The 27,340-nt window shown below is 28.5% G+C and overlaps 2 protein-coding genes across 11 annotated transcripts in view; both read left to right on the plus strand.

Moving 5' to 3' along the window:
• LOC107453875 (uncharacterized) overlaps window positions 1–16,053 on the plus strand; it is a 31,609-nt gene extending 15,556 nt beyond the window's left edge. For 4 of the 10 annotated variants that reach the window (XM_016070918.4, XM_016070899.4, XM_016070891.4 and 1 more), the window contains 5 exons: window positions 6,386–6,518; window positions 8,843–8,956; window positions 12,499–12,612; window positions 13,243–13,356; window positions 15,638–16,053. In XM_016070918.4, coding sequence (XP_015926404.1) covers window positions 6,389–6,518; window positions 8,843–8,956; window positions 12,499–12,612; window positions 13,243–13,356; window positions 15,638–15,666 — 501 coding nt within the window. In that variant the 5' untranslated portion in view covers window positions 6,386–6,388 and the 3' untranslated portion in view covers window positions 15,667–16,053. Of the gene's footprint in view, window positions 1–1,799; window positions 1,987–5,818; window positions 5,960–6,352; window positions 6,519–8,842; window positions 8,957–9,645; window positions 9,760–12,498; window positions 12,613–13,242; window positions 13,357–15,637 lie in introns of those variants that run through there. The other 6 variants (XM_016070909.4, XM_071179941.1, XM_071179939.2 and 3 more) reach the window with 5 other exon arrangements.
• A 3,363-nt stretch (window positions 16,054–19,416) lies between these two features.
• Window positions 19,417–24,272, plus strand: LOC107453867 (exonuclease 3'-5' domain-containing protein 2). Its single transcript, XM_087162535.1, has one exon. The coding sequence runs from the start codon at window positions 22,042–22,044 to the stop codon at window positions 23,725–23,727; it is 1,686 nt and encodes a 561-aa protein (XP_087018661.1). The 5' UTR covers window positions 19,417–22,041; the 3' UTR covers window positions 23,728–24,272.
• Window positions 24,273–27,340: the final 3,068 nt, after the last annotated feature.

Here is a 27,340-nt window from a genome sequence, read left to right on the forward strand (position 1 = left end):
GTGATTTTTTTTTCACTCGGTAGTTCGTATCTATGCCCAAAATTCTCAAACTTTTTCAGTCAGCCATCTTTGAAATTAACGCGAAGCATAATCTTGAATAGCTATATACAGTATTTATTACATTGAGCAAAAAAAGAGTAATGCCATTTTCTTTTCGTCATTCTAGTTTGGAGAATATTACAATTAAAAAATTTGATTGCAGACAGTAAAAATGCATGAAAAATAAATTCAAGGCAAATATTACTGGTTAACAATTTATTATTTTGGTGCTATTACATTTGCTGTTTACTTATTTTCCTTTTAAAAAAATCTAATGAGAAAGACTACATTTTATCTGCACAATAAGATCATATCTGACTGACTTATATGGTAACTAGTGATGGCAATGTTACCTGGCGTTGTCTTTTGGCGTAATTTTAGTTTTCTTCTTCAAATAACGAACGAGAAATTAACAAGATGCCGAGTTCCTCTTTAGGCACTAATATTAAAATATTTGTTTTTCTCGTGAAAATTGTTTTTAATTTTAAACTTTAAATACATTTTATACTTTTATTTTGAACTTGTTCAACCTTTTCACTGAGTACTGGGAAATGTTTTTTGGAGTTTTTAATTGAAGACATAATATCTAAATATCACAATTGAAAGCTTAAATTGCTGTTATCCACGCTTTACAAGACAAGTATTCGCTTTATTTATCGCTCATAATTTTCAATAAAATAAATTTATCAACAATTCTTTCTCGTGGTAACTAGATGTGTGTAATCAGAAGATATACTTTTCAAACTCAAAACTGTTCTGAGAGCCCCACTACTCTAACTTCAACTAATATCCAAAATATTTCGCCAAATCCTATAAAAATATTACTAAGTAAATGTTAATTTCAACTTGTACGCATGCGACTATTTTTTTTTTTTTTTTTTTGTGCACGATTAGAATTAATTGTACTTTTATTTCATATTTTATACATTTATGCAACAGTAGAAGAAATAAATACTAACAAATACAGCGAAAACTAAGTTGACTTTAGCTGTCAATAGGCAGGTAGTCAACTTATAAAATGGAATAAGTGTTTTATTTTCTTTTTTTTTTAAATCATTTCTTATGTTATTTTTAGATATGCCATACTATTTAAGCATTTCTTATGTTACCAATCAAAAGAAGATAATTTAATTAACAATTTTTTAACACTACTTTAAAATTTTATAGAGCAAATTTCTCTTGTATCTTAAGAAATGGGATTAATTACAAAATGAATTGCAACTTGTTGCAAAGATTTAATTTCGAACTTATTAGAAAAGCTTGCCTTGCTTCTATACTGGTTACTTGTGTTAAATAATTTCATAAAATATCGATTAGCAAAAAAACATGCTCAGAAACGTTCAAATGTAATAATTTAATATTATGTTTATTCCATAAATATTTCGATATAGTTGTCAATATTCGTCTAAATTCTCAGAATACCCGAGATTTAACCTCTAGAATTCAACTTTTCACTACTCAAGCAAAATTTCCAGGCTCCACAAATCTGGAATGAACTAATGCATGAACTTGAATAATCTTCCAGATTAGTGTTAAGCTTATATGAAGATGACTTTTTGAAATATATTCACATTCAGCATGACAATTTTTAATAACTCACAAAATAATTGAAACTGACGTGGCTAATTTCCATTCGTTATTTGTCACAGTTTTTACTCTATTTCCCTTTTCTTAGTTAACATTGTTTAAGCGGATACAAGTGATTTTGCAGAATAAAATAAAAGCGGACATCCGTTTATGATAAGTATGATTTTTAGTCTACTAGATCCCTTTCAATGAACGAGACGTAGCGAGACGTTTGGCTTTTGTGTTGCCAAATCCCTAAAGATCAACTTTTTCGGCATTTTTTATTCATATCTTTTGTGGGCGCTCTCTTTTAATGAGATAACGTGTTATTCTTTTATACTTCTGCCATTGACCTTACAAAAGCGGATCAAACTTTATCAGGTGAGTCTTGCGATGCATAAATAATACTTCACCTTCAATTTTATTTTATTTTTTCACTGCCGCCATTTTCGCTCTTTTCATTAATTCCTTAATAGATGTGTGCAATAGACCGTATCTATTTATTTCGCTTCATTGTTAGTTAATCCAAAACGTAAATTTTTCTAATTTTTATAGAAGGTTTGGAATAAGGATAATATTCTAACGAAATATTAGATGAAGCTACATGTGCCCTCTTAATTACAATATCAAAAAAAAGTGCTCTGAAAATGACACATTGTTATACTAAAAATTTTGTATCGTTGTGAAGATTCCAGATGTTAGATAAAATAAGGTATAGTGCGGCTTTCAGGAGAACTTCTCCAGACACCCGTCTCGCGTCGTGGCGGGTACTATGGTTACGAGGAAAGGTCACTTCGAATAGGGATGTGGAATGAATAGTTTTGTCTTAATCTTAGTGTAGGTCGTCGTGAGTAAGCCAATCGGCACCTTCTTTCCTTCATTTCACCCCCATTAGAAATGTGCTCTCACTTGTTACCATAGCAGCAGACAGCACCCGACTTTCAGTCTGGAGGAGTTCTCCTCAAAGCCGCACTATAAGTAAGTTCGTTATTTACGTCGCACTAGAGCTGCACAATGGGCTACTGGCGAAGGTCTGGAAAGCATTCCTGAGAATGATCCGAAGACATGCCATCGCAATTTTGATCCTCTGCAGAGGGGATGACTCCCCTGCTTTGGTAGCCCGACGACCTGTGCGCGAAGTCGAGCACTTTACGGTAGAACAGTTTAACGAGGATCGGTACCGCTCACCTTCAGTCCCTACGCTGGCTGATCTAAGTTGCCACCCACCCGCTTACTGACCGCAGTCAGTGATGCCGGTGTTCTACTGGGAACCGTGTCTTTAAGATCAGTCCACTGCTGGACAGATAAAATAAACTAGTAGAATTTGAAATTAAGTTAGTTTAACTGTTGTAATATCTGTTAGTGAGCGAATATGTAAGGCTATTTTTGAGCCGAAATTTATTTTAGAATTCTCAATATGATTACTATAAACATCGAACCATCCTGTGTTTTTTTAGAATTTACAATATTTTGTCTTTTTTCTTAGTCTGTGATAAAATTTTTTTAATGTAATCGTCTCGCAGACTAAACAGTTTCGCGGACAACCAGTTGAGAACCACTGTTATAGATTGTATTGGACTTGATAGTAATCTTAGACAAGCTGAGAATTTATTTTGAAAAATAGTTATATTACTATCAGCAATTTGAATTTGATAGCATCTGAGAAGCAACCGTTGTCAATACGAAAAGCTCATTAATAGGATTCTAATATTTCAAAATTCGGTATGCTTTAATTTTCGCAATTTTTTTCATGAAAACTTAATTCATGAATAAGTTTTTCAAGAATTTAATAAAAAGTTTGTTTATTCCTTTTAAGAATTTCGAAATTTAAACATATTTGAAACTTAAAACATTCCAAATTATATATTGTTTTAACGAGTTTTTAACCAGTCTGCGCGTAAAACTCACCACATTTGTTGACTTAGAGAAATTGACATCCTTCGACTATGCGTAATGAATATATCCAAAATTATAACAATGTTAACTTATCGAATATTTTATACGAGAAACATTAGTTTGTCAATGTCTGATATTAGCAGTAGCATCATTTTTTTAGGAATGTTTTACGTTCTCCTACTTTAAGAACTTAATTTGCAAATCGCTCAGTGAAATATTAATTTTATTTACTACCAAACCTCCGTTTTAAATTTAGTTTGTTAAAGCGTCTATTTGAAGGTCAGATTACCTGTCATCAGCTGTAGTAGACATAAAATGGTGTCACTTGAAGGTTATCATAGGTTTCAATGTGGGCCGATTAAAGGGTGGAGGTGTCCGAAGATAGGGTGATGACCTTATTGCTCACTTAAACGTTGTAAACATTACATCTGAAGTTATAAAAAAAAGTTTTAATTATTTTTTAAATTATCCAACCGATTCTGAAATGGGAAATGAAATGAACCTATAATGGCAAAACAAAATGGTTTCGCTAAAGAGAAATCGAGGTTAATGAGTTTTATAAATATAGTGTATTTGTTAGAAGGTCATCGTAAAATAACATCTGCCCTCCGGTCAGCAGGATGCACTTTTTTATAGTGGTTAATGTTTTATTGTGCTTCAGGTTTTTTTTTTTTTTTTTTTTTTTGTATATTTTCTATGTTTTACCTTCTCGTATTTGAAATTGATTTTTAACAAAAATTTTAAGCATTATATTTAGCTAAATACAACTAAAGTTTATATTCATGATCTTGAAATTAAGCTTTAGAATATTGCTTTCTTATAAAGCTTAACTCGTACATTTTCTCATCAATGAAATAAAAATTTTTACTAATTTCCCGTAAAATATAGTTTATTAAATATTTCAATTTTAGTTTTCTTTTTGACAACATATTTTTTTTTAATTGTTAAATATTCGAAACATGATTAAGGCAGCACTGTTCAGATGATATTTGAACTTCATGAATTGTTTAGATGTTATGCCGGCAAGTTTCTAATAAGAGATCTTAAAGTATTTGCCTTTCTTTCTAGGGCAATTTACTCTTTCATACATTTTATTGAGTATAAGAATGCATTAAAATATTTTCTAATTTTAGACTAGTTTAAATTAAAATAGTAAAAATCGAAATTCTGCCAAAAAAATTTCACGGTGCTTATTTGTGATTGTAGATTATTAGCGGTTACTCTCTCACCATAATTCCCGCTAGACAACCTTGAACGCTGGCTTTACCTGTCAAGGACAGTGAAAGTCAGGGTTCAAAGAATCCTTTTCCTATTCATTTTGGTTATAATTCTGGCGGGAATTTTACTTATGAAACTCGTTTGGAAGATCTTTGTCACAATCACTAAATACTTCGTTGATTCCCTCACATACCTTAGAATTTTGGAAACGTTATTTAAATAATTGTGAATTTTTGCTTACTGATTTAATATACAGAAAATGTTTGTTATTAGTTGCACGGAAAGGAGAAAAAAAAACTATGTTTATTTTCCCAGGAATAAACTGGATATTTTGGAGATTGCTGATTTTTATTCTCAAGCGCTTAAATTTACTTTCAAAAATCGATGAATTCTTATTATACAGAGTATTATTCGTATTATACAACCTTTCGCAAGAGTCTAAATGGTTAATAAGTTGACTAACTTTTTGCTAATTTTTTGATAGTATATTTTGAAAAATAGCATTCTTTGTAATTTTTTTTTTAATATTTCGCATTAACATTATATATATTTTAGTTGATATTTTGTAAAAAAAATTTCAATTTTATTATTGCAGTTAATATTTTTTTAAATAAATTAGGAAGTAAAAAATATTAAATTGATTTTTAATAAAGTACTGCAGGATTAAAGGGAAGTATTAAGAAAATATACGTGCAATTATCATACTGCTTGAATGCAAATTTATTGCACTTGTTATATTGCATATATTGTTCCCCAATTCATATCAGAAATAGTCCCGTTTCGTTTACCTTCCAAATTTCTGGTTTAATCTTAAAGGTCTTTTTCCAGGTCTTTCAAAAACTGAGTTCTTTTTGTATCGCAAGTTCAATGTTACAATAATGAGACCGTGCCGATTTTTATAAATAAAAATAGGCTTTCTATATTTCATTTCTTTAACACTTCTTTATATTAATAACTATTTGGTTAGTGAAAAGCTGCCTCCTTTTCCCCCCTCCCCATAATTGTGGCGATTCTATTCTGCTGGTTTTTCTGATACGATACGAGATTTTCCATTTGTGACGTCACGAAGAATAGGAATCACAAAATTTTTCTCCCTGTTTCCATGTTTCAACTGATCATTTAAACATAGATGGCAACAGTCAGAGTTGATTGTCAGTTTAGTTTCTAATTCAAAGAAAGCCTCTTTTGTTTAATTTTTTTTTAACACTTGTTCAACTTTAAATTATCAAAATTTTCCAGAGTATGTATTAAATAAAAAAATATTTTCTTATGAAAAGATAAATTTATTGTTCAAAAATATTTTCTGATTGTTAAATATCTTATTGTGCAACATCTTAATGTGCTATCAAAGTTAGGGCATTTTATTTAATGCTTCAAAACTAGCAGCTTTAGTGAAACTCTGATTTCTTCTGAGACCAATTGTTAATTGATGAACTTAATTTATAAACTTGAATTCGACTTGCATAATAATCTAATCATTTTCGTGTTGACTACAAAATCGCTCTATAGGCCAGTATATAAAAAATCAAAAGGATCAACAAGCTTTTGTCCTAAATAGTACCAGTAATTATAGTTATAACTAATTTTTCATCTGATTATTATGAATGCTGAATCTTTTAGTTAAATTAATAGTTATTAGTCTAAAATAATGTTTTTACCTTTTCAGAAAATGTCTAGCCCAAGCAAAGAAAATTTGCCTAAAGTTCCTGCTCCTTTGAAAGATGAATTAGCTCAATTTGATTCTTCAAAAATGAAGCATACTGAAACACAAGAAAAATGCTCCTTGCCATCTAAAGACGGTAACTGTTTATTTTAAAATCTATACATGCTTCAGGTTTTAATCATTTTTCAGCAATCAAATCTAAGAATTTTTGTCAAATAGATCTATTTTCAAAACTTTTGAAAATAACAAAGTTTTCATAAGAAACAAAACTATAGTTTTGCTGCAATGTTTATATATGTTGAATCTGTATTTCCTTGATATAACGTTAAAAAACATAGAATTGGTACCATGAATGACCCAAATCAGGATAATGTTTATTTTCACTGGTGAATGCCAATAATCACATAGTCGCTTTGATGAATGTCCGAAGTATTTGTTATCAGATTTGATATTAATTTATTCGTTGATAATTTATTTGATATTTTAATATCTGCTGAGGATAGAGTAGGAGAAAAATCAGTGTCCAGAGCATCTGTTAAATGCATACCGAGCTGTCGCCCTTGACCTTTAAAAAAAAACATTGATGTAGGGCATACTGGGCAGTAGTATATGTTTCGGACATTTGCCAAAGCAACTATGATTGTCAACAATCACCAGCTTCGGTCATTTACAGTAAAGTAATTTTAAAAAAATTCTAAATATTATATTGTTTTTTTTTTTTAAGTTTGATATATTAAGTTTTCTAAAAAAGCATTTTTCAATAAAAATATTTTTGGTTATTTATTTTAGGGGCCGTAAAAAAAGCTATTACTGGAGAACGTATTAATATTAATTAGTACAGTAGAGAACCAATTATCCGGGATGCTCGGGACCAACGCTATCCCGGATATCTGAATTTCCCGGTTTTCTGGATCGACCAAAAAGTGTCGTTAATCGATGTTTTATCGAACCCGAAGTACAAGGAAAAAGTGTACTGCATAAAGTAAGAGAAAAAAGAAAGGTACTCCTAACTTTAAAAAGAAAAAAAAATGGTAGAAATATAACATTTAAAAGAACAAAAAAATTTGCAAGTTTTGACAAGAAAATCAAGTTTAAAAAATACAAAATTCTCATATTTATTTTTTAAAAATAATTACAATTCCTAAATTAAATAATATAAACAAAACCAATGATTAAATAACGCAATATATTTCATACCTAATTATACGGGGGAAACGATAAAATAAAAGGAAAACTTATTAATCTAAATAAAAACACTTGAAAATTATCGAACCGAAACGATAGTTAAAAAAGGCACTAGCATAAATATTAAAACCCGAAACAAGGCAAGATCAACGGAATTCAAAAAAAAAATAAAAAAAAAAAATAAAAAAAAAATTAAATAAAAAAAACCTAATGATAAAATTTATGAATAAAAAGAACTAATTTATTGAGTGCGAAATTTATCGCGAAAAGAAAAAAAAATCAAGCCTAGTGGAATAAAAAAAACAAAACTGCAATCTGCTTCATAAAATAATCCTATGCTTAAAATAATAAACAATTCTCCTTTTATTTTATTTTTTTGTTGATAAAAGCAAGATTTTTAATTGCAGCAGATGTGATTCCACACCAAGAAAAACTTGTAATTGATACCGCACTTCCAAAGAATAAGAATTTATTCAAAAGAAAAAGATTTTATTTTTATTAGTCGATGTCAAATAAATATATTTTTCTCTTTTCTTTTTCTGTTCACTGATATGCATGCAATGCATTTTCCCCACCCCCCTCGTAAATCAAGCAGAAAACGAAATCAGCATGCCACACCCTTGAGTTTGATTGACGGCCTAAAGGAAAAAATAAAACAATCCTCCCTTCCCTGCCTTCAAGGTCACGGAGGAAATGACGTTTCTCTGGGTAAACGGGGAAAAAAATCTTCCCCTTCCTTACATTTTCCTCTACTCAACTTCAAGGAGGAGTCCAATTTCCGCTTTTTTCGTTCTTGTTTAAAATGGCGGGAAATTCGAGCAAAATTTTTCCCGGTTTTCTGGTTTCCCGGTTATCTGGATACCGGATAAATGGTTCTCTACTGTATAAGATGTCTAACACCACGTTTTTCTCATGGAGTCCTTATAAAATGAAACAATGAGATAGGCTGGTAGTATTATCTTGGAAATGTTGCCCTAAGAATTGTAGAAAAATGACTTCCATGAAATGAATCAATGGTTTAAAAAATTTTAGTGTAATTTTGGATTTTTTTTTCTACAGAATATTCCTTGTATGAAAAGATATTTCTGTGTAAATTTTACTGACATTTAAATGTATTGGTACTTTAATTTTTCTTCACCTTTTCAACAGTGTTGGAAAGTTTTAAAAAAATTAACTGAATTTATTTAAAGTTTTTTCTCGTTTAGCAACAATGTTATCTAGTAATAGTTAAGATGAATAGACAAAGTATTTAAGTATTTTATTTTTTTTGTGTAGATGTTCAACAAGAAAAAGCACATAACAGTATTCTGACTGGTGTTGAAGGGTTTGAACGTTCCAGGCTAAACTCTGTAGAAACTCAAGAAAAAGTTATTTTGCCAAATGCTGAAGGTAAATATATGTAAATAAAAAAAAATTATTGTTATTGATTGTTCCTTATTTAACTAAATTTCGCATTAAAAACCTAATTTTTAGCTTAAGCTAAAGGAGCATAGTTTTTTTTTTTTTTTTAAATGTGTTTAAAATAGTTTGTATTTCTGTAAAAAAGTTAGATTTAAGCAGTTATATGCGACAAAAATCAAGAGTAAAAGGAAAGTTAAAATGAAATATAGTTTACATATTTTGAAGAAAAAAAACTGCAAGCCCAAAATATGGCAAATTGCACATATTTGTTAACTTCAGAAATATAGTTATTTTTGTATAAATATGTTGTACACAGTAATTTTAAAATTTTGAATTATATTTTTCTTAAACTAAAAATAAGTAATTGATGTAAAAGTCTAACTTATTAGGGGCTCTTGAAAAGCCAATTTTGCCTATAAAATCTTGTTCCTCTAAGCCTATTACTTTACTATACAGAAAATTCTGTAGTATTTATTCAGTTTTCAAGAAAAGAAGAGGAAACTTCATTAATTTTGAATTAGTCAATTTATGTCTTGTTTATATTTTACTTTACTAAATAGTTTGTCTAATTTAGTTATGTAATTAGTTCTTATATTAGTACTTTTACAATTTACTTTAATTATGATGTACTTTTGAAAGCTGTTAGAATCTGAAACTAAGCACTTTATTCTCATAAGACTTAGCTCAAGAAAAAGTGCAACAAAGCTTCTTGAATGGTGTAAGAAGTTTTAAAAGAAATTCTTTAAAGCACACTGACACAGAAGAAAAATTCTTCCTTCCTACAAATGATGGTGAGAGTATTTGGATGCTGTTTTGCATTAACCATGCTTTTAACAGCTATTCGGGATAATAAAAATTATTAACCGAATATGAAAATACTTTAATTCTTTTATTGTCAAACTACTAAAACATTTACATTGAGTTGTTTGTTTCCTAACAAGTAATTTTTATGAACGATTTTGCTTACTAGCTCCAATTTTAAATATTTAACCTGTGCTATTAATTATTTTTTTTTTTTTAAGTTTTAAAGCTTTTCTTCACGCTGGTAATTGAGTCTTCCTGTTATAAAACTTTTGAGAATCATCAAGTTTTATTTTAATTTATTTAAATACTAAATGCAGGGTATCCGCGCTCCTGGAAAGTCATGAATTTCAGTATTGAACAAAATTAGTCATGAAATGTCATGATTTTAAATTTTTTTTTTTTTTTCTTAATCGTGGAAAGTCATGGGTTTAGGTCGCCAAATTGGTCTAATTTTTAAAATGGAATCCTCCTCCCTAATGTCATGGTGTTCTGAACATCTGAATTTCTAACAAAATCCCCTCTCAGTCATATTTTATTGAAATATAAAATGTTTTTATCGTGTTTTTTCAAAAAATGAAAGAAAAAACATCATTTCTAGAACGAATTATCTTTTAAACTTCTGTGATTTCAAAAAAAAAAAATTTTTTTATCAGTTTAAAATTCTAACTAAAGCAAGCCAGTCATTGGCAAATTTTTTTTACTCCGAAATGAGAACAGAAAAATCTGGAGTATTTCTTTCCTTTCCGATTAACGAGGAAAGTATCTTTAGAATATTAATTCTGCAGAAGAAGAAAAATTATTTGCTTTTTTTTCCAGCTATTTTATTGCTTCAACTCTTTCTTTACTCTGTTTTTTAAATTTAACATCTATAAATATGAAGATGCAGAGTATAACAGTTTAGGTTATACCTATCATTTCAATGAATATTATTATAATGCTTTTCAAATTTATTGTTCTGTTTTTATTGGGAGAAAATATTAACTTCATTAAGTCATGGAAAGTTCTTGAAATTAGTCATGAATTTGAAAATTTAAAATGTAGCAGATACCCTGTAAATAAATCTTGTTGGTTCTTGATTTGTCTCAACCAAAAAACTCAGTTATGTCATCTTTAAAATTTAACATTATTTACACAGCTTATTAAAATTGAAAAAATTGAGTACTTGTATTACTGTTTTTATTCATTTTTGATAAACTCTTTATTTAACAAGTTATGCCATTTTGTTTCCCGCACTTCTTGACTTAAAAGTTTCTTATGAGCCTTACTTTTTAGAGAATTTTTTACTAATATTGTTTTATCAAATTTACTTTATTTTTATTTGGCTAGTTTTTTAGAGCTCAATAACACTCATTAACATGTCTTGAATTTGTTAGTTTTTTTTTTATTTTTTTATATTAGAACAAAAAATTAAATAGTTACTTACTTATTTGTGCATTTTGTAGAAATATTTCAAAATTTGTAGCTGATTTTTACTTATCGAATAGTTTATTTCAAAGGGGCTTTGAAAGAAAATTTAATTAGTTTTAAAAATTAAAAAAACTACTGATATTAAAACTATTCATAACTCTTCTCTATTTTTTTTATTAAGAATTATTTAAATATCCATTTTTAAAAAAAAATCCTTTTTTTTTTCTTTGGATTGAAAATTTGTTTCTTCTCCATTTGTAATCCATATCTAAACCTTATGTCTTGTTTCCAACCTATTTCTCTTTTGTGTGAATTTAATTGTGGTTATTGGATTGATAGTCCCATGTACTTTCCTAAATCCTTAGTCTTTTCCTACCTTGTTTGTCATTCAGTAAATACTTATTCCACTATTTGACAGAACCCTGCTTAGTATGTTAACACATTATGGTTCAGCTGGTCGTTGTCTGAAATTGCTTTTCTATTTAGTTTTCTGCCTGGGGGTGCCCAGAGGAAGGTATGGGGCTATTCAAAGGCTAGATTATTCTAGAGACTTTGGCTAATAAAAAAAAATAGTCCTCTTATTTATATTAAGTTTATTTAACAGCTTGAGTTGAGTTTTGCCATGTATTACAATGATGGTTTCCCATAGCAAGGAGTGTTGGGATTTGAAACAGATTTATCTAGCTATCGGGGATGAGATTTTTCCGCTTTTCAGAGGATTTTCGCTTTTGTTTCTCAAATTTCAGCCTTTTTATCAAAAACTTCGATTTTCTAAAAGTTTAGGCTTTTTTTTTTTAATTATAAATGTTCCGCTTTTTCTGGAAATTCAGTTGTTGAAATAAAATTATATCTATTTCTGGTTTTAAAAGATAAGAGAAAATTCAATCTACGTAGCTGCCAGCCCTTCTGCATTTTTACTTATTTTAGCTATTTTAACACTTTTAAAATCAGTGACTTTAACTTCTTTTTTTTTAAGTTGGAGACCTTTTTTAGTCATTTTACTTATAATTTCTGCAATTTTGAAATCTGAAAAATTGTCAAGACTTAATTATAATCAACATTTTTTAACTAACATTTAGTCAAACGTTCCCAAGAAAGCTGCTGCAATGTGAGGGGTTAATATTTTTTCAATTTAAATCAGTTTAAGACATATATATAATATTTAGAAAATAAACTGTTTGGGCACCCCTTGATCTCATCTTTATTCTTGATGGAGCTAACTTCCTTATCCTCTTGTAATCTTTTTGATTTTTTCCAACAAAGGCTTTTGATTGTCAGAAATTTAAAATATTTTTTTTATCAATATTTTTAATGATTAGATGTTGTGCAAGAAAAAATACACCAGAATATGGTAACTAGCTTGGAATCTTTTGATAAAGCTGCTTTGCATCATGCTGAAACAAAGGAAAAGGCAGTTTTGCCTAGTTCTGAAAGTAAGGATATATTTTTCATTCATTTCAATTGTAAAGTTTTCTTTCTCTCAGTGTCCTATCTTCAATGTTATTGAATTAACCTTTTTAAATAGTCGGTGATTTACTTTAATGTTAAGTCTGCCCTAGTTTCAGAACCAGAAAAATCAGCATGCAGGTGGAAAGTTTGGTGTGAAGTCTAGGTGATTACTACTACCATCTACACTCCAATTATCGTATTGAAATGCTCAAATGCAGCAGTATTTATCTTCAAATCGTCACTAATTTTAATCTGAGGATGTAGCCTATTGGTGTATCTCTGCGGCATTCTTTACAATCTAAAAATATCAAATATTTATGCTTGTTTATTCTTACAATGCTTAAAGTATTTTCCGAAAGATTTAGAATACTCGTGAAACTTTTTTTTTTCTTGCAAAGGAATTTCTATGCAACTGATAAGGATTTCAAAAAATTGGAAAATAAATACAATTTTCTAATAAGAAAATAGAACTGGATGCTAATTCTGCTTAGAAATAAGGTTTAAAATCACATTTAAAAAAAAGTCTTCAGTAAACTTATTTTTTATTTAGTTGAAATGTAATGCAACTTGACTCTGTTCTTAGTGTACTTATTATGATATTTATGTTCTTTCAGTAATTGAGCAAGAAAAGGGCCACCAAAAATTAGTGCATGGAATTGAAAACTTTGATACTTCAAACTTGAAGCATGCAGAGACATTAGAAAAAAATATCTTGCCTTCAAAAGAAGGTAAGAATTTTATCTTCCTACCTTTTTTTGCATTAAATTTAATTAGACTGACTGCAAGTTAGAAAAGTGTTGTATTTTATAAATTTGAAAAAACATGTAAGTAAAATCTCAATTTGAGAAATATGTCCATATAAGTAAGATTGTAAGCTAGTTTTCTTTAATTGTTTGTGCCACCTTGTACCAATTCAGTTACATTGGCATTTATGTTTTATTATTTTAGTAACTAAATTATTTAGTTATTTTTTGTTAAGCTCAATTTGCAAATCTGTAATTACAAATTTTTGTGGAGATGGGCGTAAGAAGTTGGAGAAAAAAACTCAGCTAGAGTTTAGATGGAGAAAAAAAGTTTGCGTTGTAGTGTTTCATTTTACTTCAGCTAAAGTTATAAACAGTTTTCAAAAAGTAAATCTTTACAGATTAGTTGATTAAAATATTCTTATACGTGTAGAACTTTTTATGAAGAATTGTTATGCTATTATATTGTAGAACTTTTTGTGAAGAACTTTAAATGTTCACATATATCAGTTTTGCACCTCTGAATAGCCTTTTAATTTTGTTTGAATATTCACCAACTTAAACCAGAAATCTCTAAAATGTCAATTCTAGCATTTCTTGGTTGCTTGAAATTTGACCATATTGTTAAGGGCTTTTAGACAAATATTGGACAAAATATTAAGATTTTTAGTCCGAAATGTAGTTAAAGTTTATTTCTGAATAAAATAGATCCTATATATTCAGGTTCTGTAAAATTAATTTTTTTTCACACACAAAAAATTAAAATTCTTATTTCATTCTCGAAATTTATAAATTATGCTATAATCTTTGAAAATTTCATTTAATTTGAATTCAAATATTTGTTTAAATTCTTTAAAAATATATATTTGCTAAAATGTAATTTTCATAATTTTGACAAAGAATTAAATTCAAAACTGTTTACTTATAATTTTGAAGTTAAATATAATAAAGTATTTATTTTTTCCTATCATTACTATTTACATTTTTTCACCTAATTATAAAAGTAATTAAATGTAAAAAAAAATTGTTTTTAATTTTGCGCTTAACTGTTATTTGGCTTCAGCTAACTGTTAATTTATATATGTTTAATAATTATGTACTAAATTATAACATAAACAAGGGTCGCATTCCCCCTAAAATTCATGAAATTCCTAAAACTATGTGCAAACCCTAAAATTCCTAAAAATCTGATAAAATTTTGTTGGCGTTCCTAAAAAATTAGAGTTATAGGTTGAATATAAATAAAAAAGCAATAATCTAAAATATAAGAATTTAACTACATTAATTAAAACTGTTTTAATTTTGCCACATGGGAATTCTGATCCTGAGAGAGGTTTTTCGATAAATAAAGCAATGCTTAATGTGAGTCACCATGAGAATACTATTATGCCTCTTAGACTAAACAAATATACCATTCGAAATTATGGAGGAGTGTTGAAGATCACCACAACACTATTGAGGGCAGTAAAAGAATCTCACAAATCATATCAAGAATATATTAGAAAAATGATCATGATTAATTTGTTTTTCTCTAACTTCTAATATAAATTGCTGATTTGAAATCTAATAATATCACACAATAGTTTTTCTTAATAAAGTAAGGTAAAGGGTAATAATAAAGTTTTGATTAAGAAGGTAAAAATTAAATAAAAATCCAAGTTGGTGTTAATTTATTTTTTCTCTTGATTTATTCTCACTTTTGCCTGTTCCTGAATTATGCACTTAATTTCTGATAGGTAATATGTAAAGTTGAAATTTCATTTTTACACTTTAGAGATTTCATTCTTGACTTAATAAATTTCAGAGCTTTATTTTATGGCTTGCAATTATTTATATGTGTGGATGAATTGTAATAATCTTCTGTTGTGTAATAAACTACCGTGTGATCTGTTTTTATCCTTGCAAAATCATATATTACCCCTAAAATTTACCTAAAATTTTTTGAAAAAAGTTCCTAAAATTACCCTAAAATTTTTAAAAACTTTGCTGCTACCCCTGCATAAATATTATATTTTATGAATTCTTTGTTATGTTCAGTTAAGAAAATTTGCTATCTATATTGAGTTTAAAACTGAAACACCTGATTATCTCATTCTGTAAAATCTCACTATCAATCTTGTATAACTTAGATATTAAGCAGCATTAACTTAGGTGTTAGTAACTTTTTTGAAAATTTTCTTTAGATATAAATCTAAATACTTATCACTGATTAATGTAACTTTTTAATAAAATTTTATTACATTAATTGTTTTGTCTTGATTTGCAGCCATTGCAATGGAGAAGAGTGCTGCTTAGCTTCAATGTATCTACATGCAAAACTTCCATGTCCTCAAGTGATGTATTTAGTGTCTGTGTAAAACCATCGAATTTGTTCTCAACCATGAAAATATTTAATCAATTTTATGTAAACTTTTTTCTAAGACCTTGGTTTGATAAATTTAAAGAAAATCAATATATCTGTATAATATTTTTTCAAAAATATGTGCTTTTATATTTCTCCATTTTGTAATGCTTATCAATTCCTGAATATCATTTATATTTGCTAGTCTTCTGGGAAGTTCTTTTCATCACAGAACTTTTTTTTTCCAGTTTATACTTTTGATACTTAAACTATATTTTTCGAATATTTTGCTTTTGTAATATTAGATTTTTGTATTCTACATAAAGTACTTATAAATCTTATGACTGTTAATTATTTAGTATTAATTTCTTACATTTCAAATATAATCAATAAATTCCAATGTTCTGCAAGTTTTTAATGGAGTGGAATTATAATTACTATCAAATATTCTTTTAAATAAAAATTTAATATATTACTTATCAACTTTTGCTCTTAACAAAAAATGATTTTCTGGAGTTGTAATAAAATGTAAATGGAAAAATCAGACAAATTTGTTTTAGCAGAGCTTAATCAAAGCTGTGTTCAATTCTCATGTATTTGTTTTATTCATTTGTGGTGGTATTTAAATTCTTCCTAAATTAAATTTATTAATCTGAGACTGAAATAGTAAATAAAGTTTTGCCGTCACTTTAAATGTAAAAGTAATATATGGGAAAATTGGCAATTAGAAAATTATTAGTTTTATCAAACAAAAATTATGTAATAGATTTTGCAGTAAACTTTGAACTACTGTTTAATGCTTGATTAAAAACTTCATAATGTACAAAATGGAAATAACAGCGGATATGTTTCAAGTGTTTAAAAATAGGTGCTTATTTTCAAGACTTGCCAGACATGAAGGAGGAGAATCTGGAAATATTTCTTTTGCCTGTTAACAATATTTAATTAAAATCAGTTAAAGATTATATTTGTTTTAAAAATCGCTGGGTTATTTACCACATTCCTTGGCAGTGTGAGCTTGACTACACACTTTAAAATTTTGACTTGAGGATCATGTTGCAATGTTGGGCATAAATTAAATTTCATCAATAGTTTGCAAATATGACGTTCATAGATGGTGAGATTGTCCTAATTATCTTAAATTCACTATTTGTAATATTCTAAATAGTGCTATTCTATTTTATTGACATCTGGGAACAGATAAATTTCTTTCTCTCATCCTTCAAATTTTGTTAATTATAATTCTTTTTAAATTTATTTTTCTTAATTTGAGCGTCATTTTTGTATAAAAGTTGTCCTATTTAAATTTGGTCCAAAGAAACTTACTTTATTAAACAGGTCGCAATTTTTTCTGTGATTAAAAATTTAGATTAGTTATGAAAATGATTTATTTATTTTAAATGGAGTTTTTTAATTATTTCAAAAACATCAAAGAATTTTATTTAGAGGTTAGTTTATAACTTATTAAACTAAATGGTGTATTTAAAGGCTGAAATTTGATTGGATTTCAAATGCCAATTTATTTTATTCATTAGTTCTCTCCATGTTTTTTTTTCTAATCGTTGTATTGTTATATTTATTAGAAAATAACTATTATTAAAAAAAAAGCAACTCTAAGCATATGATTAAGAAAATTTACCAAATTTGTTTTTGATCAACAAAGTAATAAATCAACAATTAAGTAAAGTTGACTACTGAAAATCTGCTCAGATTTAAATATTTTTAAATAATATATATGAAATTAATAAATATAATGAAATTCAGTGTTATGGTCATTGAAATTAGGTTGCAATGAAATTTAACATTAGGATAAAGTTTAAAAGTAAAGTGTTTTTTCTTATATAAATGCAGATCTACATTTTAAGCTTTTGAATTTGAATATCTGATTTGGATTGATAGTAAGAAAAGATTGAATTAGCCGCAATTGTTCTTTTCTTTTCTAATAAGATAGTCATATTAAGAAAAATAGAGATGAAGGATATTGAGAAAACTGTGTTCAAAGTAAACACCTTTTATAAAACATTTATTTTTAATTTATATTAAAAACTTTTAACTGAAACTAAAGTTATTTTTTGAAAAATCCATTTTTTAAAATTTCAAAACAATTATTCATCAATATTACTCTTTCTGAAAATTATGTTTTTGGGTGAATTAAATCTTTAGTTATAAAAAAATATGTAGATCTGAAACCCACAATATATTCAGCCTCTTTAAAATTTTCATACACTGATATCTAGATTACAAAAATCATGTTTTGGCTGAATGTAAAGAATATTACTAGAGATGAAAGTGTCTATACTTCTTTAAAAGAAACTTTCAATTCGTACTCAAAGAAACGTAGAAATCAAGCAACAACAAAAAAAATAGCTAGTGTTACTCTGGCTCGTGGGACTCTTATCTATCTAAAACAAAGGTATTTGAATAGATGGCGTTTGAAATAACATAAAAATATTCTTTTGGTAAAGAAGTTAGAGACAATGCCAACATTCAAATATGAAAAGGTACCCCACCATAGAATCTATTTAACATGTCTTATATACTGCCGAGTTGGAATTATATTTTTGTTGTGGTAGATACGCTACAGTACTCCCCCATCAGAATTGTATCTGTGATAGAATTCGATGAGCGGATACCACTAGTTGATCCATTGTTATTTTATATATATATATCCGTCGTTGAACAGCCGTCCCAATTTTGAGTTTACGACTACTACTGTTAAACCCCGTAACCTTGTAATTTTGAACCAATCCAGAAGACAAGGAAACTCCTGGATCAGTACCTCCAGAGGTATTGATTTGTTATGGGAACATGGACGAGTTTGCGACTCGGCAGATTTAACGTACGCCAGTCACCATTTTCTACACGGGAGTCTTCGGCCGGCGGGGATCGAACCCACGCACTCTTGGATATGGGCCCTTTCCATTGTTGTTTTGTGAAAAGCCGTGAGAGCTTTATAAAGATCACCGTACTTTTTGAGAGCTGTATAAAGTTCATGGTCTTGGTTGCTCCTATGTTGCCTTTTAAGCAGTCGAGTGTGCATTGTGTGATCGAGACTGTGAAGTACAATGTCGCAGTCACAAGTAGCAAGTAAACTGTTTAATGTGGACAATCCACTGAAGTAGGAGTTTCCGTTAAGGTAAGCGTGTTTCCATCACGGCCGGGTCTCCAATGTTGGAAGAGAAGTTATAGACAATTCCAACATTCATCTATGAAAAGGTACTCCGAATCGATTTAATATGTCTTATATACTAGTGAGTTGGAATTTATATTTTTGTTGTGGTAGATACACTACAGTTCTTTTTACAATATTTTACCTTTAACATTAATTGTTTTCCTAATGCAATAATTTAGTTCTCGACATTTGTTTTTATATCTCACACAGCTATAATTTACCTTACCTTATTGTAAAGTAATCAAGAGAGTTAGGAAGATTGGTGATAAATACACAAAAAAAAATGTCTTCCAAATTCTATTCCTACTTCAATTTCTTTGAACATAAGTAAAAATAAGTATCATATTTTACTGTCCATTAAAAAACCCATGTCATCTTATCTAGAATTGTGTTAAAACATTTTTATAAAATCGAAATTATTTATTAAAGAAATTGTAAATATCTCAGGATCAAAGCTTTTCCATGATTCAACAAAAAATGCATAGTGAATTTAGTATTGCTATTAGCACAAAAAAAGCGTAAATTATTTTTTCTTTTCTTATGGGGGGGGGGAGGAATAATGTATAATATAAAGCTTATGCTTAATTCGTGTCAAAAGACTTACAAAGTTAAAATTTTTGACAGCGAAATCTTTCAAGAAGGCATCCAAAGGATGATAAGAGCACACACTGGCGTCCATTGTCAACACAGTTCAATAATAGAAAACTAATAAAAGCCTCTTCCCTTTATTAAAACTAAAGTTACTTTTTAATGCGAGTTTTTCGTTATTGATTGACTAGAAAATCGACACCAACGTTCATACCATTTATTCTCTGGGTGCCATAGTAAATTTTTTCTTGTCCTAAGTTGAATGGGACATTTGTCGATGATTTTTAATTTTCAGAAGTCTAAAGTTTGATTACCATTAGCCCCATTTTTTATTTATGCATTTTAAACAAAAAATTTAGTCATTTTTTTTCTGATGTATTTTTTCACGTTAAACAGAATGGTACTAATCCCGAGACGATGGATGTGACTAATAATTTAGAAATTATTAAGAGTTTCAAGTACAAATTCGTAAATGTACTTAACTATGCATCTGTTATTGCTAACTAAATAAGTGGGGCATTGTTTCCTTCATATTTTTTAAACTGGATCGAATGAGACTGTACACGAGTCAATAGGACGAATAGTTTAAAAGTTGCAAGCTGTTTCATGCGAAAAAAGAGCCATGGTTCCCACTTTTTACTTAGCAATCTAGGGACTATCTGAAATGAGATATAATTCAAATTCATATAAATAGTTATGTAAGGTTACAAGATTTTCTTCATAATAAGTGCCATTCAAAGACAATACATTTTGTATATCTATAAAAAATCATTTCAATTTTTGAAATATATGCCTTTTTGATTCGTTTTTGGTCTTGTTTGATTGAGCGAGAAAAAAATACGTATGAAACAATACCTCATTTGTCAGTATAGCAATGTAAGGTATGTAAATAAGTGCTACTTAAAACTTTTAAACTATTAGTCCAATCGTCTTGGGATTGGTCTCGTATAATTTAGCATGGTAACTAGCACTACTTGTTCTATTAACTCGTGTTTTCGTAAAAGCATTCATAGTAATTAATTTTTCGTTAAATAATACTTAGGAAATAATGTCTTACCTGTTTAAATAGCAAAATCAGATGCGTAAGTGGGTATATGTATAAATGTGTACTTTTTATCGATTAAATCCTTATAACTTCTAAGCTATTATTCCGATCGTCTCGGGATTGGTCTCATTCAATCCAGTGGAAAAACATACGTTAGAAAATATGCCTCACCTGCCTACCAAGAAGAAATTTAATTCTCCCACTCAAAAAAGGGGGAGGCATACAGAGGAAAGTTGGGAAGTTTTTGAGTATCATTTTTAACAATATAACAGAGATTTCAATGAAAAAAAAAATTAGGCACTATTTTTTCCGTCAAAAAAGTCTAACTTTGCTGGACTGTAAGGTTGAGAATCAAATTTAGTTTTAAATTTATAAATTCACTACTTACTTTTAAATATTTAAATGCAACCAATGTATATCCATAATATAAGAATAGAGTGTAAGTATTAGACCCCAATTTTAAACTTAACTTCATTTCAATTTTGAATTTCAAAACACCCTCCATGGAAAGTTATACCTACGTGCTTGAACTAGAAACTGTTCTGGACTTACCAGCATTCTCACACATAAAAAATATGATAGCTTGTTATTTTTACTTACTAATAGTCAATACTGATAGTCAATAATATATATTTTTTTTTTAAATTAATATATACTAGTGTACTAGATTGGTAAAGCGGTGTGTTTATCTATTCTCCATAAAGAGTCATTAGAATAAGGCAATTTTTTTCACATTTTTATTAACTAGCAACCCTTAATATTTTATACAACTTTTCTTGAAGGTTTGAAAAATAATTTTTGTAAAATTTTACCCTAAGTAAAAAATACAGGATAATGACGCAGTCTCAAACTTTTTAAAAAATATTTTAACAAAGTGTTTAAAAAAACTTAAAAAATGGAAGAAATGTATTATTTTTTAAAAAACCTACTCTAATTTTGCTTTTTATCAGCAAATACTTTTTATTTTGCTCGTGTTTACTTTTATTTTCTGTCCTACAGATCCACATGAATAAATTTAACAACGTATTCGTCTCTCTAAACTAATTATGGTTCATTAGCAAACAAATTAATGAGAGAATAAATTTCGCAGGCTTAACAGGAATGCCATAAAAATAGTAACTATAGTTACTATCCCTTTCTTAACCAAACACAGAATAAAGCGAAACTAATAACCAATCATTATTTTTTTTTTTACAATTTAATCATCCATTCATAAACCAATCATTATTTTTTTTACAATTGTTAAGAGGTGACGTCGTGAAGTGACGTTAGACTAAGTCTATTGTGGATAGAATCTCTCGGCCAAACACATTACTTTACTTTTGAAAAGAAGTGAAATACCACTGATTGAAAATCACGTGTTTCCTCGTGTTGACAAACAAAGATTGATACCTCGCTGGATTGATGACGTTCATACTTCATTTTCGAGTCAGTGTTTCATTTTCAAACATGCAATTCTCCTGAAATTTACTTACTTTTTTCTATTGATTGTCTCAGAAACTAATTAACAGTGGGTGGTCCACAATGTCAAGATTGCCTCTTAAAACTAGCTGCGCTTTATTGGCTACAACTGCCGGATTTCTGGCATACAAATATATCACTTCGAAAGTCACTAAACTATCAAAATGTATTGTCATTGAAAATGTTGAAGACTGGAACCGTCATGAATCTGAGATTATTTCAGTTTTAAAACATTCCAAAGTCATTGGATTAGATTGTGAATGGGTGAACGATGAAGGAAGGAGAAATTCAGTTTCATTGCTACAATTAGCCAACAACTCAGGTTATTGTATACTCATACGATTATGTTGTTTGCCGGTATGGCTTATACCTGAAGGAATCAGCAATATTTTATTGAATGAAAACATTTTGAAAGTGGGTGTGGGAATATATGATGACGCAAACAAATTGTTTGAAGACTATGGCCTTGAAGTCAGAGGATTCATTGACTTACGGTTTTTAGCTAATGATTTAGAGGAATTGCGAGAGAAGAATTTGGGGTTAAAAAGCCTAAGCCACGAATTGTTGAATATAGATCTAAATAAAAGCAAACGCTTACGATGTAGTGATTGGGATGCACCTGAATTAACTGATGAGCAAATTAAATATGCATCTGAAGATGTAATTGTTGCTGCTCAAATTTTCTTCGAAATAAAAAAGAGAAAAACAGGATGGTTTTCAATTTCAACTTGGAATTTCATAAAAGAAATTACTTCATATATGAATTTACAGTTCAAGCAGAAATATGTTAACAGCGGTGATAAATCTAGTTCTTCTCGACCCGCCCTGCCTTCGCGGTCTAATAAAAGTCGCTACAGCAAGCCACGCCAGAAGCCTATGTATGACAATTGCCAACTTGTGGCACCAGATGGTGAGATACTTTGCAGTTGTGATAAAGGTAAAGCTGAATGGTACGTCATGAAAGGTTTGGGTGAGGTGGTATGTCAAGAACCATTTACAGTGCGACTGAACTTTGAACCTTCTGGTAGACCTACATTAGACAATATATTTTATACAAAAGAGAAATCAAATTGTTGCGTTGTCTGTGGTAAAGCTGATCAGTTTCATCGCAAACTAGTCATACCATCTGAATACCGTAAATTTTTTCCTAATTTAATGAAGAAAAATTTATCTCATGACGTAATATTATTGTGTGTGAACTGTCATAAAAGAAGCAATATTATAGATCAGACAATGAGGCAAAAATTAGCTGACCTATGTGATGCACCCCTTGGCTGTAGAAAAAATGTAAAATTTAAAAGTAATCCAGAATTAATCCGTGTTAAGTCTGCAGCTACTGCTATATATAGAGCAAATGATAAACTCCCAGAAACTCGTAGAACTCAGTTAGAACAGACTATTAAAGACTATTTTAAAGTATCAACTGTAGATGAAGATACGCTAGCAGAAGCTCTGAATGTTGATGTTAATATGCCTAATGATGCTTATATTGCACATGGGCAGAAAGTATATGAATATTTTTGCAAAAATGGAGGTCTGATGGAATTTGAAAGGATGTGGAGGCAACATTTTTTAGATACAATGCAACCAAAATATTTACCTTCTATGTGGTCTATAGATCACAATCACAAAAGGCTAGCAATGCAAGTAATCAATCATGAAAGGGAAATTGACTTTGATACTTCAATTTTGGGAATAAACTCTGAGTTAATAGAAGAGATTAAATCTGAAACTAGCAAACAGACATAAATTTTTAAGTATTTTGTTAACAAATTTAAAAATGACTACTATTAATCAATATTAATTCATTGAAAGTTAGACCTGTTAGAAATTATTATTTCTGCTAAGGAATATGCAACATATACAAAATAACAATTTAAATTTCTAAATTTTTTTGTTATATTTTCGATTTTTAAAAAAAAAGTATTTCTACCTTGTGAGTGATTTATTATGCTACGAAGACTTCTTAGCGACAATTTACATTTTTAATGGTCACTCAGTATAACATTTGGTTACATATTCTTGTTAAATTATATTTGGTAACATATTCTTGTTAAATTATATTAAGTTATTATGTATTTATGTTATTTGTTTCTTGCAGTTTTCACTATAAAATAGGTGAATTTTTTATTTCTGTACTAATTATCTAAAATGTTAATGTACAAATAGGACCTGAGCATGAGAAGGGGTACTTGCCCAGGACTAAATATTAATATTGAAAAGATTTCAATTTAAGGTTTTTACAATTTCAGTTTTACACTTTATTAAAGTTTGTGCTTTGCTGACTCATTCAATTTTTGCTGGAAAGTTTTAATTTTTATACTGTGAAAAAAGTTGCCAAAATGCAATTTATTCATTCTAAATTTACCTGATTGATATATGAAATTTACCTAAATTTACCTCTTCATTTACCTGATATTAAAAGTGCAGTCAGTAATATACATACCACATGTATAAATGCAATTTACCAGTCAGATTCTCAATCGTTGGAGGCTTATTGAATAAATTTAGCATCTGATTGATGCAGCATTATGATGGATGATGTGTATAGCAAAAAGCTTATATGCAAATTGATGTAACTTGTGAAATTTTATTAAAATGAAAGTAATATGAATTTTATTGTTAGGAAAAATATTGGGATCTTTTAACTAAAATTCTACCAGTTGCAATGTTTGTCAACAGATGATGCTATGAACTGAGAGAAACTATAAGTAGGGCTAAAAATTATTGGTATACATTAGTCGAGGACCACTATAAACTCACTTGGATTACCAAGAAATAATTATTAGTGGGTTCTCAGATCAACAATAAATTGCCATCATTCAAGTGTAAAAGATTGGAAATGTTTTACATATATTTAACATTTAATATAATGACCTATTTGTGGTAAATTTATATAAATTTGAACTTTATAAAAACTCGTTTCCTAAAACATGATAAATTCAATTCAAAGGTACACTTAATTCCGATTTTTATTAGCTTCCAAAATGGACAATTGCAGTCAATTTTTTTTATGTTCTTAATGAATTCAGAATGATGGAAAAGTCCTGAAAAACATCTTTTTACCTCCCAAAAAATGCTACTTTTTTAATTAAGAGCAATTAAAAATCGTGTACTTTCGTTTTCAGTTTAAAAAGGAAGTCACGTGACTTTTAAGAAAGTGACGCCATTCGAGCCTGATTCGCGTTTGTTTACACTTTTTCTCCTTGGTGATTTAACGCTTGTTTACGTGCCTAGTTGAACGTCGTTTGTTTTTTTAAAAATATATTTTAAAATCGAAGTGTATTGCTTCTAAAATAGAAGGACACTTTGGGGGAAGATCTTTGATATCTTTTTTACCTAAACTAGAAGCATGAATAAATTTTTGGGATGAACCAACTGATGAAAGTTTAGATTTTTTCCAATAGCATTCTATTTCTGTTGGAGATGGTAGCGAACATTTTCGGTGAACCCAGAAAAGAAATGCTATCATGTGCTTGCATCCTCCTGCGCTGGCCGCACAGTTATCGCACACTAATGAGTTTATGACCCCAGAAGATTCATCACATGTCAAAGTTATTGCATATGCTTTGGTTTTTATTTTATGCTCAGGAGTCATTTTCCCTTTAACAATGCAGATATCACTTTCTCGCTTAACTTGCACATAGCCTATAGCATTATCCCCATATGTTTGTCTTGCTGATCTGAAGTTAATATATATATATATATATATATATATATATATATATATATATATATATATATATATATATATATATATGTGTGTGTGTGTGTGAAAAAGATGATTTAAAAACTGAAAAACAGAATCTTATTAGACTAAACAACCAATTGAGACAGACCTGGCCTCCCCAAGGCCATAGTGTCGATAAAGAAGAAGAAGTTTTTTATAGCTTTCCTATGTCCATGTAATATTAGTTTGTGTTAATCGCTATTTCATATCTTTCTTTTCCGTAAAAAATCCAAAAGTTTCTGGAAACCTTAAATTATGAAATAGTTATTTAATATAAAATTTAGTATACATTAATTTTTTCTTTTTTTAACAGAATAGGGATAAAAACTATTATATTTTTTTAAATCCTTCAATATGCACACTATCTGCATAACTAGACGCTTTAAAATATAATGTAATAAAAATCTTTTTGATTTTTAATACATCATTCATAAAATGTACCAGTATCTTTCAAAATGGTTCATGTTATTATTTACACCTTGGATTTAACACTTTAAAAAATATTATGAAGCAAAACTTATTTTTAAATTTAATAAAAAAATTCGATAAAAAAACATTAGCAGGTGTAGTTAAAGTAAAATATACTAAAATTGAAGATGTGTATTTATGTTTGACAGTAGAAAGGGTAAAAATATTCTATAACTAGCTTGCCTCTGACTATTTCTTTAATTTTTTTTATAAATTAGAATCTAATTTTCTTTAATTTTATTTTATTAAATATTAATTTTTGATAAAAAAATAATTTTTAATAAAAATAATAGCTTATTTATTTTTATAAAATCGTTTATAAATTATTTTTAATAAAATTGACTTCAATTAATTTTTAACTAAATTAATTTTAATAAAATTGATTGTAATTATTACAAAGTTGTTTATAATTGGTCTTTAATAAAATAATAACTTTAATTCAAATTAATTTTTAATAAAATAATACATTTTATTAAAATTAATTTTTAATAAAATAATTTTAATAAAAGAGTAAGTATAACGTTTATAATAATAATTTTGTGAGTAAGTATAATTATTTGTTTTTGTGAGTAATAATAATTTAGTGTGTAAGAATAGCGTTTAGTTTTATACTTTTATGAAAGTGGAAAGATGTTTTTAGTATACTTAAATCCTTGCTATATTTTAACGTGTACCTATATGTGTTATAACAAATCGCCGTTCCATTTTCACACACAAAATTATTTACAGCCAGGGGCGCCGGTAGAATAAAATATAGGGGGGTGCAACCCTTTAACAAACTACCATCCCCACAAAAAAAAAGATTAAAACTATTCTGTATGATTGCAATTCTTGTTTGATTAATCAATTTTTTACATAAAATTTTATAACTAAATTGCTTTTCTATTTATTTTTAATTGCTTAAAGAAAATCCAGGGTAGTGCAAGTGCACCTCCTTGCCGACGCCCTTATTTACAGCTACAGTTTATAAATAAACAAATTTATACCTTTGAGCCTTTATGCCTTTGATTTCAGGCGAAATGAAATCTTGGTTCGTTCGAAAAAAATCCATAATCATTTCTTCAGTAACTTGCGGCAAATTGTCCGTTTGAGCTTTTTGAAACCCCTCTTCCATTTTGATTCTATATATGCAATAGATTTCAAAATATTTGCTGCTAAATACGC

This window comes from Parasteatoda tepidariorum, chromosome 1 (assembly GCF_982258835.1).
Source record: "Parasteatoda tepidariorum strain Cologne lab strain chromosome 1, Ptep-v5.0, whole genome shotgun sequence".
NCBI lineage: Eukaryota > Metazoa > Arthropoda > Arachnida > Araneae > Theridiidae > Parasteatoda > Parasteatoda tepidariorum.

Bases quoted from the DNA above. Each gene is read 5' to 3' on its own strand.
- LOC107453867 (XM_087162535.1), top strand. From the start codon at position 22,042: ATGTCAAGATTGCCTCTTAAAACTAGCTGCGCTTTATTGGCTACAACT.